General features: G+C 57.9%; 2 protein-coding genes across 2 annotated transcripts in view; both read left to right on the forward strand.

The window, feature by feature from the left end:
- The first annotated feature begins 1,048 nt into the window (after positions 1-1,048).
- Positions 1,049-5,447, forward strand: SHKBP1 (SH3KBP1 binding protein 1). The gene is made up of 12 exons (XM_015813890.1): positions 1,049-1,201; positions 1,337-1,427; positions 1,516-1,706; positions 2,192-2,307; positions 3,072-3,159; positions 3,245-3,361; positions 3,535-3,705; positions 3,791-3,943; positions 4,027-4,123; positions 4,314-4,492; positions 4,761-4,884; positions 5,119-5,447. The coding sequence occupies exons 1-12, from the start codon at positions 1,141-1,143 to the stop codon at positions 5,390-5,392; spliced, it is 1,662 nt and encodes a 553-aa protein (XP_015669376.1). The 5' UTR covers positions 1,049-1,140; the 3' UTR covers positions 5,393-5,447.
- Positions 5,448-8,849: 3,402 nt separating this feature from the next.
- Positions 8,850-10,312, forward strand: part of LTBP4 (latent transforming growth factor beta binding protein 4) — a 15,063-nt gene continuing 13,600 nt past the window's right edge. Inside the window, exon 1 of the mRNA XM_029283721.1 lies at positions 8,850-9,066. Within this exon, the coding sequence (XP_029139554.1) occupies positions 8,850-9,066 (217 nt within the window). The remainder of the gene's footprint in view (positions 9,067-10,312) is intronic.

Raw genomic sequence — 10,312 nt, forward strand, 5'->3', positions numbered from 1 at the left:
GCTGACTGAAGGGCGGCCCGCGGCCAATGGCGTGCGGCTGGGCGGGGCTGCCCTGCGCTGGGATCCGGAAGCGGTCGGGATGGCGGCGAGCGGCGGCTCGCCCGGCGGGAAAGGCCTAGTGGAGCTAAACGTGGGCGGACGCAGGCGAGTGGCCGCGGCCCCGGGAGGGAGGGAGGCGGGGGGGGGTCGGGCCGTGGCTCCTGCGTCCTTCACCCGCCTCCTCCTCTTCCTCCTCCTCCTCCTCCTCCTCTCTCTGCCCGCAGGTTCTGCACCTCCCGCCAGACGCTCGCCTGGGTGCCGGACTCCTTCTTCTCCAGGTGCCCGGGGGCGGGGGGGAGGGGCGGGGGGCGGGCGCGGCTCTCCTCCCCCCGCCTGCCCTGCCCGCGATCCTCACCGCCTCTCTCGCCCGCAGCCTGCTCAGCGGCCGTATCTCCTCGCTGCGGGACGAGACCGGCGCCGTGAGTGAGCCCCCCTCCCCGCTGCTAGGGGCGACCGGCGCCTCCCCGGGCCCTCGCCCGCAGGCTAGCCGCACCCTTCCCTTCCCTTCCTCCAGATCTTCATCGACCGGGACCCCGATCTCTTCGCCCCCATCCTCAACTTCCTCCGCTGCAAAGAACTGGATCTCAGGTAGGCGCCCAGCTGCTTCGGGAGGGGGCGTGGGCGCAGGGACCGCCGCCTCACCGTTTCTCCGCCTTTTCTGCTCCACAGGGGGAGCGACGTCTCGCTGCTGCTGCACGAAGCCCAGTTCTACGGGATCACGCCTCTCAGTACGTGGCGGGGCTGGGGCTGTGGGACAGCTATCCTGGCCCCCCAAATACGAGTCTGTGGACCTCCCCCCCCCTCCAGGACTCACCTGGCCTCTCTGCCTTGCTCTTCTTCGCAGTTCGCCGCCTGCAGTTGCAAAAGGAACTGGAGCGGTCCTCTTGTGGGAGCGTCTTGTTCGAAGGCTATCTGCCCCCCCCTTCTGGTAGGGCTCGGGCCGCTGGAGTCATGGGCTGCAGCTGTCTCCCTGTGGTCCAGCCAGCTCTCGCTCTCCTTTCCCTTGCAGTGTTTCCTGCCAAGCGGTGGAACCGCCACAGCATCACGGGGGGGCAGTTGACTGCCCGGCCGGGCAACCCCCTGGTGCGCCGGAGCAATACGATGCCCCCCAACCTTGGTGCAGGGCTTCTGGGGAGAGTGGAGGAGAGGAGCACGGCAGCCGGTGGGTGTCAGGAAGGGAAGGGCGGAGGCAGACCTGGGAAGAGCAAGTGCTTAAGGCATGGAGGGTGGCTTGTGGGAAACACTCTCTAGATTTTGGAAACCAGCTGCCAACATCCGCATTGCACCCTCCCTCTAGGAGCCACAAATGATCCAGGCATGGTTCGTCTTATCTGTGGCCATCATAACTGGGTCGCTCTGGCTTACGCTCACTTCCTTATCTGCTACAGGTAAGTGCGGGGGGCACAGCTCAGCATGGGGGGTGAATGGGAAGAGACTGGGCCCCCTCTGCTTCCTGACTAATCTCTTGCCCTGTAGGGTAAAGGAGGCCTCTGGCTGGCAGCTGGCTTTCTGTAGCCCCCGGCTGGACTGGGTCATCGAGCGTGTGGCATTAAATGCCCGGGTGCTTGGTGGGTCCCTGGGTGATAGCGACAAAATGGTGGCTGCTGCCTCCTGCAGCGAAATCCTTCTATGGGCCCTTCAGCCTGACGGGAGCGGCACTGAGATTGGTGAGAAAACTACCCCCACATGCATCTTTAGTGATCTAAAATGCCTCTTGGATGAGGGGAGGCCAACTAGACTTCCTGGATGCTGGCCTTGCTTGGGCTAAGGTAAAGGTTTATCCTTCCGTGTAGTGGGATCAGACTAAAGGAGGTTGATAGGCAGCTGCCAGGAACCTCCCTCTTTGTTCTTGTGTGAATGTCTCAAACCTGTTCCCAAAGCCCAGTTGGCTCTGGTCGGTGAGTCTTGCGCTCCGAGACCACTGAGGAGGGCTTTTGAAGAAGACGAGGAGAACCTATAGATGGGGATCTGCAGTCTCAACTGCTGTTCCTGAGTTGGACAGGGAGGGGCAGGCACTCCAGTTGGCCTCCTGACCCAGCAGGGAGCTGCTTGTGGGCTCTTCGGAGGCAGCGGGTTCAGGAGTCTCCTGAGCCATGGGCCCAATCCTGCAGCCTCTCCTGCTCTTCTCCCAGTTGCTTCTTTTGTTCTGTAGGAGTGTTCTGTTTAGGGGTCCCCCTAGAAGGTCTCTTCTTTGTTGGCAGCCAGCTTATTGCCACCAGCCACACAGGGAAGATTGGCGTCTGGAACGCAGTCACCAAACACTGGCAGGTAATAAAGCAGATCAGCTTGGAGGAGGGGGGAGAAGGAGGATTCCCAGTAGAGTTGGGGAGGTGGCCTTTTCCAAGGAGTTGTATAATAGCTGCAGCTTTGGGATTAATTAAATACAGCTTGGAATGGGGTGGGGGTGGGAGCAGCTGCTGTTGAGATCTTTCAGTCTGACCTGTGGCAGCTAAACTATACTTGAAGTTTCTCCCCCCTTTTGAAGATGGGGACAAAGGTTGCTTGACTCCACTTCTCTGATTCTTAATCAGCTCTTCAGGATGGTCCAAAGATCATAACAAATTTTTAAATAGGTCGTCTACCAGTTCCTGTAGCACTCTGGAATGTAATTCATCTGGCCACGAAGGTTTAAGCTTGTTCACTCTCCATGGGTGTTCTCTAACCGCATTTTATCCGAGTCGCTGGGTGGAATATGTCCCGAGGAGGAGGAGGAGGAGGAGGAGGAGGAGGATGAGGAGGAGGAGATTTGATCCCAGTTGGGGTTGGTTGGCTCTGCCTTTCCTTAGTAGGGCATTTTATCCTGTTTGTGGAACAGCTTGAGCATTAGTGCATTAGTGAGCAGCTCCTTTCATTTAGAACATTTGTGAAAAGTCTTTGGTTCCTTGAAGTTTTCCTGTTAATCTCAGCTGATGGAGTTTCTCAGGTCAAGATCTGCTTCAATTTTCATAGCAGATAATTTTCCAGTTCTTGGAGGCTGTGACCTCCAGTTCCCTGATGCCCCCTGTTTCTCACCAGCTGCTCCACTTCCACAGACTCAAGATGTGGTTCCCATCAACAGCCATGATGTCGCGGGCTCCTTCCTGCTCCTGGGCTGCCACAATGGCTCCATCCATTATGTTGGTGAGTCCCAGCCAGCCGTCCCAGCAGGGCTACTGTGGCTCTGTCTTGCCAACTGCCCTTCTCACCTGCCAGCTGTTTCCCACAGATGTTCAGAAGTTCCCCCTGCGCATGAAGGACAATGACCTCCTGGTGACCGAGCTGTACCGTGACCCTGCGGAGGATGCTATCACTGCCCTCAGTGTCCACCTCACTCCCAAGAGCAGTAAGGGGCTCACCCTGGGGGGAATTACCAAGCAGAATTGGGCACAGGAGCCTGGCTCGTCTGCCCAGCCTTTCCCAGATCCCGGCTAGGCTTCGCCTCCCTTCTGGGCTGGGGCTGGCCTTCCTTGGCTGCAGCAGGTTTGTTTGCCTCTAGCCCTCTGCTCCCTTGTGCAGGCCACAGCGGAAATTGGATTGAAATTGCCTATGGCACCAGTTCAGGGATGGTACGAGTGATTGTCCAGCACCCAGAGACGGTGGGCTCAGGGCCCCAGCTCTTCCAGACCTTTGCTGTTCATCGTAGCCCTGTCACCAAGGTGATGCTCTCGGAGAAGCACCTTATCTCAGGTAGTGGCTTTGAGGAGGAGGGGCAGATGGGTGAGGCCAGCCAAGGGTCCTATCCCTCCCTCATTTTTTTCTGCCTACCCCCTAGTCTGTGCTGATAGCCACATACGGACGTGGACGGTGACTCGATTCCGTGGGATGATTTCTACGCAACCAGGCTCCACCCCGTTGGCTTCCTTCAAGATTCTGGCCCTGGACTCGGTGGACGGGCAGGGGGGCTGCAGTGCGGGCACAGATATTGGTAGGGACATCTGGGGTCCAAGGGCGGGGCTTGTGGCATCTGGGCCCTGGGGCCCCACCTGCTTCCTCCTCTCTCCCATCCAGGGCCTTTTGGCGAGCGCGATGACCAACAGGTGTTCCTCCAGAAGGTGGTTCCAGATGCCAGCAAGCTGTATGTGCGCCTCTCCTCTACTGGAAAGAGGTGGGTCTGCAGGGGGCCAGGCCAGCCAGCAGCTGTGCTTGCGGCCAAGCTCCAGTGGGTAAAGCCTGAGGCAGCTGGCTGGTCTCCTTGCAAGCCAAAGGTGGTCAGTAGCACATCCAGCTTCACGAATGGGGCTGGTGATTTGTGCTTGGCTATTTTTATCTCATTGGTGCCTCTCTCTTCCCCGCAGGATATGCCAGGTGTGTTCAGTTGACGGCTCGTTCATCACGGCCTTCCTGGTCCAGGACTGTGAGGGCTCCAGCCGCATCGGCTCCCGTCCACGCCGTTACCTCTTTACCGGCCACAGCAATGGCAGCCTCCAGATGTGGGACCTCACCACCGCGATGGAGATGAGGGACCACCCCCCAGGTGCAAGGGCTGGGCTTGGCAGGGGAGATAACCTGGGAGGGACAACCAGGGGCTCTGCAGTGGGCGTGGGCAGACTCGCCCCCCCCCAAGAGGGAGTCCCTACTGCCCTCTGCTGTTCGCTATGTTGTTTCTGAGTCTTGGGTAAACTCTGAGCACATCCTGTCCCTGCGCTGGGCTTTGGGTTGTCTTTCCATATCTGCCCTCTTGGCAGACTCCAATCTCTGCTACTGCCCTTCCTCCTCCTCCTCCTCCTCCTCCCATCCTGCAGATTGTGGTGGTCTCTCAGAAGAAGAGCTGCTGTCTGAGTTGGGGCAATGTGACCTGGCCCTTACCCACACCTTGGAAACGAGTCCTACGGGGTCTTTCACTCTCTCCAGTACTTCTGGCATCAGGTACAGATGTGTGTGTGTGCCTGCACAGCTGATGGGGCAGGTAATTGAAAGGGAACCCGCCAGGCTCTCCTCTCAGAGAGTCAGCAACTCCAGATGTGCAAGTCTGCAAGGAAGAGGACTGACTTAACCGAATCCCCAGCTTCCTTGCCTTTGACGGGCCTTAGTCTATTGCTCAATGGGATTGAGCTCTTCTCTTCCCCTAGATGGCATGTAATGAGGTTATGGTTCTCCTAGCCGCCCCCAGAGTCGAGACATCAGTGGGACCTGCGAGAAGCCATCGAAAGCTTCCCCAGCCAGGTTGGACTTCCAACGAGGAGACCACCACCGACAACAACTGGGCGGGAACTTCTTGGACCGATCTGCCGAGGGCCAGTGGCTCAGCCACTCTCAGGATGGGCTCTCTGCTAGCCTTCTGAGCCAAAGATCGCTCACTCTCCATCCTGTCCCCCTGGAGCCCACCCTCCCCCTAGCCCCATCTAGAGTGCCACTCAGTGAAACCTCTTTCTGACCTCTTGCTGTTCTTGGGGAGCAAGGGAGCCACCGGTGATTCCCGCTGCTGCTGCTGCATCCCTCCTCTTGCAGCTCCTGTGGCCTGGAGCTCTGGAGTGGAGCCTGCTGCGGAACTGCCACCCCGCCTCCTTCAGGGCTCCTCACCCAGAACTGTGTCCCAAGCCCTTTCCAAGCCTCTCAGGGCCTTAATCCTCTGGCAGGGTCGTTTTTTCTCCTCTGTGGTGCTCAAAAGCCGCTTGCATTAGGTAGTAACACGTGGCCTCTGCAAGGTTGCCCCCTCCCTCCTGCTTGTGAAAACCAAAGATATTTATGAGTAATAGCCACACACCCCCTTCGACTGCCTTAGCTGACTGGTTTCTCTTCCCTTCCTCTGGTAGATAAGGAGCAATAAATACACCTGGAAAGATGTTTCTCACAACCTCTGGAGTCTTATTGGGATTTGCTGGAGGGCAAACCTTTCCAGCACTTTGTAGAACCACCTTGTAGGTTGAGGTCAAAGGAGCCCAACAATCCAAGTTCTGGTTTTGGCCAAGCAGACCGGGGAGCAGGGGGGCAAGAGGCAGGAGCTCTGGAGGGCAGAGCCAGGGACAGCAGATGGGGCAAGGTCGGATGCTTCTGCACAACTGTAATAATGCGCTTACTCTGGTCCCAGAGAGAGGAGGCAATATCTGGTCTGTTGGTAGAAAATCACTGCTCTCAATAACCTCTGGAAAGAGCCGAATATTGACGTTGTGGTCCCAGAGGGTGATGTGGAATCTGAAAAATATGCCAGGTATTTTTTACATTCTAGTCATAGGACGATCAGCCTCTCAAGATCCTCTGGATCACCCTTGTTCAAATCTGACCACCTGAAGAAGTCGGTCCCAGGGAAGGGCATGGCTGGAGTATGCCACACAGCCTTCGCTTAGTGCTGATGGGAAGGAAAACTTTGGGCAAGCCTGGCTGGCCTTTGTGAGTTGGGCTTTCCCCCATCCAAACAGCTGGCCAGAATGGCCATGCAGGGGCTCAAGCAAATGACGTAGGAGCTCTGCAAAGAGAAAAGGGCCTCCTGGAAACAGCCATCCTGACTGTCCTGGAGGTGAGGGAATTGTCAGAGATGAGTGGGGTGGCAGAGAACGGAGCTGTCAAGGTTGTTGGGAATTACACTTGTCGCTAAGCTGTTACGTGAGGGTGTTAGTTGTAGAACTGCAGAAAGAACTGGGAGAATGGTGGCTTTTTGCAAGTTGCAGAGGCCAACAGTTACTGTCAAGGCAGAAGGGCGTTCATGAGTGAACCCTCAAGAGGTTAGCACTGATAGTTTATAATAAAGATGTGTAAGTTATGCAATCTGCCTTCTTCCCTGGAAGACTGGGAACATACGCAAAAGGTTTTTTCCCCTGAGTGGGAAATCCATGTTAGATCTGCTAACCCTGGGAAGAAGAATCTCTTTTGAAAAAGACTGGCATGGTGTGCCCTGCCTAGAGTTCTTTCGGATGCAGATGTTCTGGTGGGCGTTGCATGTAGCTGCTTCTCAAAAAGAGGTCTTAGTACGGGCCAGGTGGAGGATAAAGCACCAGGACCTGGCTGGGAGGTGGTTGTCTTGGTCAGGTGGCAGCACAGCCCCTGGGCAAAATGGAGGGGCAGTGGTCTGAGGCCGGGCAGCCTGGCCTGCGTGGAGGCAGTTGGGCTGAAGGCAGAAGGGGGCATCTCGAGCAGGTCCTCTCCTCCGAGGTGGTCCCTCATTCAGCCACAGCAGAGTCAGGTGGGTTGAAGGTCCGTGTCCCTGGGGAGGCTCCTACGTTTGCAGCTGCAGAGAGACTCGGGAGGCAGGTGGGGGCTCCAGCCCTTGGAAGGCCTTCTGAAGAGAGTTGCAGGGGCTATTACCTTGAGGGAAGGGCCATCCAAGGAGGGTTTGGAGCTTCCCTTTAGAGTACCAAACAATCCGGTTGCCAGTTTGTCTTCCACACGTCTGGGCTGAGCAGGATAGATCCCTCTGCAAGAAAGGCCGGTGGGGTGGGGTGGGGTGGGGCTTCTCTCTCTGTAGAAAGAGGCAAGGGACTTGCAGATGCCTCCAACCCTCTTCCCCCCATCTGGAAGTTTTGGAAGAGTTCCCATGTCCAGCTTAGTCCCCACCCCTCTGGGTCTGGCAGTTGTTCTGTGGCCCCCACCCTCTCCACCCCTGGCTAGGTTTTTCCAGATGATGTCATGCAAAGCTGCACTGGGAGGAGGAGAGCCGGTACTGCTCCTTTCCCCACCGCCCACAGGCCGCTTCCTCCCTGGGGAGGCCACCAGGAAGCCCCACCTCCTCTTGCTGTCTTTGACTGCTTTCTGCAAATGTTTGGATGGGGCTGGGGGTGGGTGGGTGGGGGGAGACATTTACTTTGCTCTCCCTTGAAACTTCCATAAATCCCAGGACAGCTCTGTTGCTGCTCCAGGTTCCTCCTTTTCCCTTTGATCAAGTGTCCCCCATTTTTCTGGAATGAGCATTCCCTAGTCCTCTTGATGTCTGAGAAGGCAGCAAGCAGAGGGGGGGGGGACGGGGGATGGAGAATTGGCTTAGAGAACAAGACAAACTCATTATGACCAGCCAGTGCGTGTCCAGCTGGCACAGATGTTAGCCCTGTTCCCAAATGGTGCCTGCTGGGAGATTTGCAAAGGGGGGGGATCTTCCTTCTGGGAACAGCTATTGGAGGAGAAAGACTTTGCATGTCAGACATCCAAGACAAAGCAGTCCTGTGTGTGTCAACAGCTGGGGAGAGGAAATGTGTGGGGGGGGCTTTGCACTGAGAAACCAGTTTCAAATCTTGCACTTCCAGGCTGAAAAAGAGTTGGCAGAAATGGGACAGAGGGGCAGGGGGGCTCCAGGCTTCACCCTTCAGACAGGAGGGGAGGGGAATGGAGGGAAATATGGGATGGGCAGGGCATCCTCTCCGGAGGAGCCAGGAGTGCTCCAGTCAGATTGGGCAGGAAGCAGCTGCTGGGGGGGGGCTGCCCTGGTGGTGGTGGGGGCTCGGGGGGGGGACACAGCAATTGGAAGCAGCGTGAACCAGCCCAAGGCAGTGTGAGGACCCCACGAGCGTAGTGGAGGAGAGTGGGTGGCTTGCATGGGAGAGCACATCTAGTGACACATCTGCTGCAGATGTTTGCAGAGAGGAACAACTTGAGGGACTTCAGCAGAGTCAGTTTGTCTGCTGGCACCTTGTGCTGTGTGTGCTGGGGGGCAGGGAGGCCGTTCTGCAATGGGGGGGGGCAAGGAAGGACGCTCTTTCCTCCAGGCTTGTGGAGAGCAGCTAAGAGTTAACCCTGTTCCTGGCGGCTGTGCTCCCTTGTAAACATTGTTGTTGGCTTGCAGCCCACCCACCCCAAGCTTGCTGCTTCCAATTAGCGGGTGGGTCTGTGTGCTCTCCATGGTGGGCGCATAGCCCTCCCTGCCTGCAGCCTGTCTGGAGCTGTGGCTCTCTGCTCAGCTTGGGGCCATGGGCTTCATCCACCATCTCCTGCTGGTGGTGCTGGTTGGCTTCTCCCCCCTGCCTGGGGAGGGTCAGCAGGTCAAGGTCCTCTTCACCCCCACCATCTGCCACATGCACTGCAGCAACAGGCGCTGCATTAACCGATGTGAGCAGGGCAACGCTACCACTCTGTACAGCGGGGAGAACGCCAGGGCAGTGGAAGGGGCTTCTGGATTCCGAGTCTGTGAGTACGGGGGGGGGGGCGCTGACGGTCCCAGCCATTGGCTTCTGGTTGAGATGATGGGCCCCTGATAAGAGACCTGCCCACACTAGTCAAGGGGGAGAGGGGAGGGAGGGCAGGGGGGCAAGCAGACATCCCATACCCTGGGCTGGGGGAATGGAATGCCCTGACTCCCTTCAGTTTGCAAGCCCCCCTGTGCACACCCTCCTTCCCTTTTGCTGCCTGGTCAGGTGCCCTCTGGGGGTGTCTTGCCTTACTTTCAGCCTCAGCCACTGCTTGGCAGGTGCCTGGTTCTCTGCGCCCCTCCTGTTTCCCAGGCGAGGTTCTGCCCAGAGATCAGCAGCTACCTGGCTCTCGTCCCTTCTGTAGGTCCATCCCGGTTTCTTCTTTCTGGGGCCCCTACCTCTTCCAGCTGCTGCCCTGACCGCAGAGCTGACTCTGGAGGGGAGTCTTCTGTGCCACTGCCCAGGCCAGGCTCTTGGCTCTGCTTGGGCGTGACTTTGCCTGGCAGACACAGGAGGTGGCTGAGAGCCTTGTCCCTGGGTAACGGGAGGGGGCAAGGCAGGGGCAGGCCATTCTCGCAATCCGGAAGCAGGTAGCTGCCTGCAAGGTGGGCTGGCCTTCCTCTCCTCCCAGGTGGGTGCTGTGGGGAGGTGTCTCCCAGAACTGCCTGGGAGAGGGGAAATCTAGGACAGAGGCACAGAGCTGTCTGTTGGGCTGCCTCTTTTCTGTCCCCCGATTTCTGGGAGGGGGCCACCTGACTGTGTCCCCATTCTTCCACAAGCTCTTTCTCCAGCGGCTTGATCCCACACCAAGGTCCTACCGGAGCCTTTTTAGGATCCGGAGTTGGGAAATGAAAGCATAAACAAGAGGCTGGCATTGTGCCACCACCAGATGGGGCCAGCTGCCTTGGGCTGGGTGCCAGTCTGCCTTGGCTCCAGTCCTGCCAAAGTTGCGGAGAAGGAGCGAGGCGGTGGCTGCCTTGGACCAAGAAAGGACTCTGGGCCCCAAGTACTTGTCTGGCCCACTACTTGCCCCCAGCGAGCCTCGAGCCTCGGTTCCCCTCAGAAAGGCAATGGCCTCTAGCTTGAGATCATGTGTGGGGGCGTTGGGAGGAAGGAAGGGAGGGAGGGGTTGTTTTCAGTCTCCTCCCTTCCAGTTGTTGTGCAGTTTGTTCCACTTGATGCTACCCAGGCCTGGTGTGGGTGGGAGCACAGCAGGGAGGGGCTTGGCCAGTGGTCCAGGGGCA

Source organism: Protobothrops mucrosquamatus, unplaced genomic scaffold, assembly GCF_001527695.2.
Source record: "Protobothrops mucrosquamatus isolate PMUCROS unplaced genomic scaffold, P.Mucros_1.0 scaffold201, whole genome shotgun sequence".
Lineage (NCBI taxonomy): Eukaryota > Metazoa > Chordata > Lepidosauria > Squamata > Viperidae > Protobothrops > Protobothrops mucrosquamatus.

Coding starts and splice junctions, on each gene's coding strand:
- SHKBP1 (XM_015813890.1), top strand. CDS start 1,141: ATGCCCCCCAACCTTGGTGCAGGGCTTCTGGGGAGAGTGGAGGAGAGG. Junction 3,706..3,790: donor GGAGAAGCACCTTATCTCAG/GTAGTGGCTTTG, acceptor CCTACCCCCTAG/TCTGTGCTGATAGCCACATA. Junction 4,124..4,313: donor CTCTCCTCTACTGGAAAGAG/GTGGGTCTGCAG, acceptor TCTTCCCCGCAG/GATATGCCAGGTGTGTTCAG.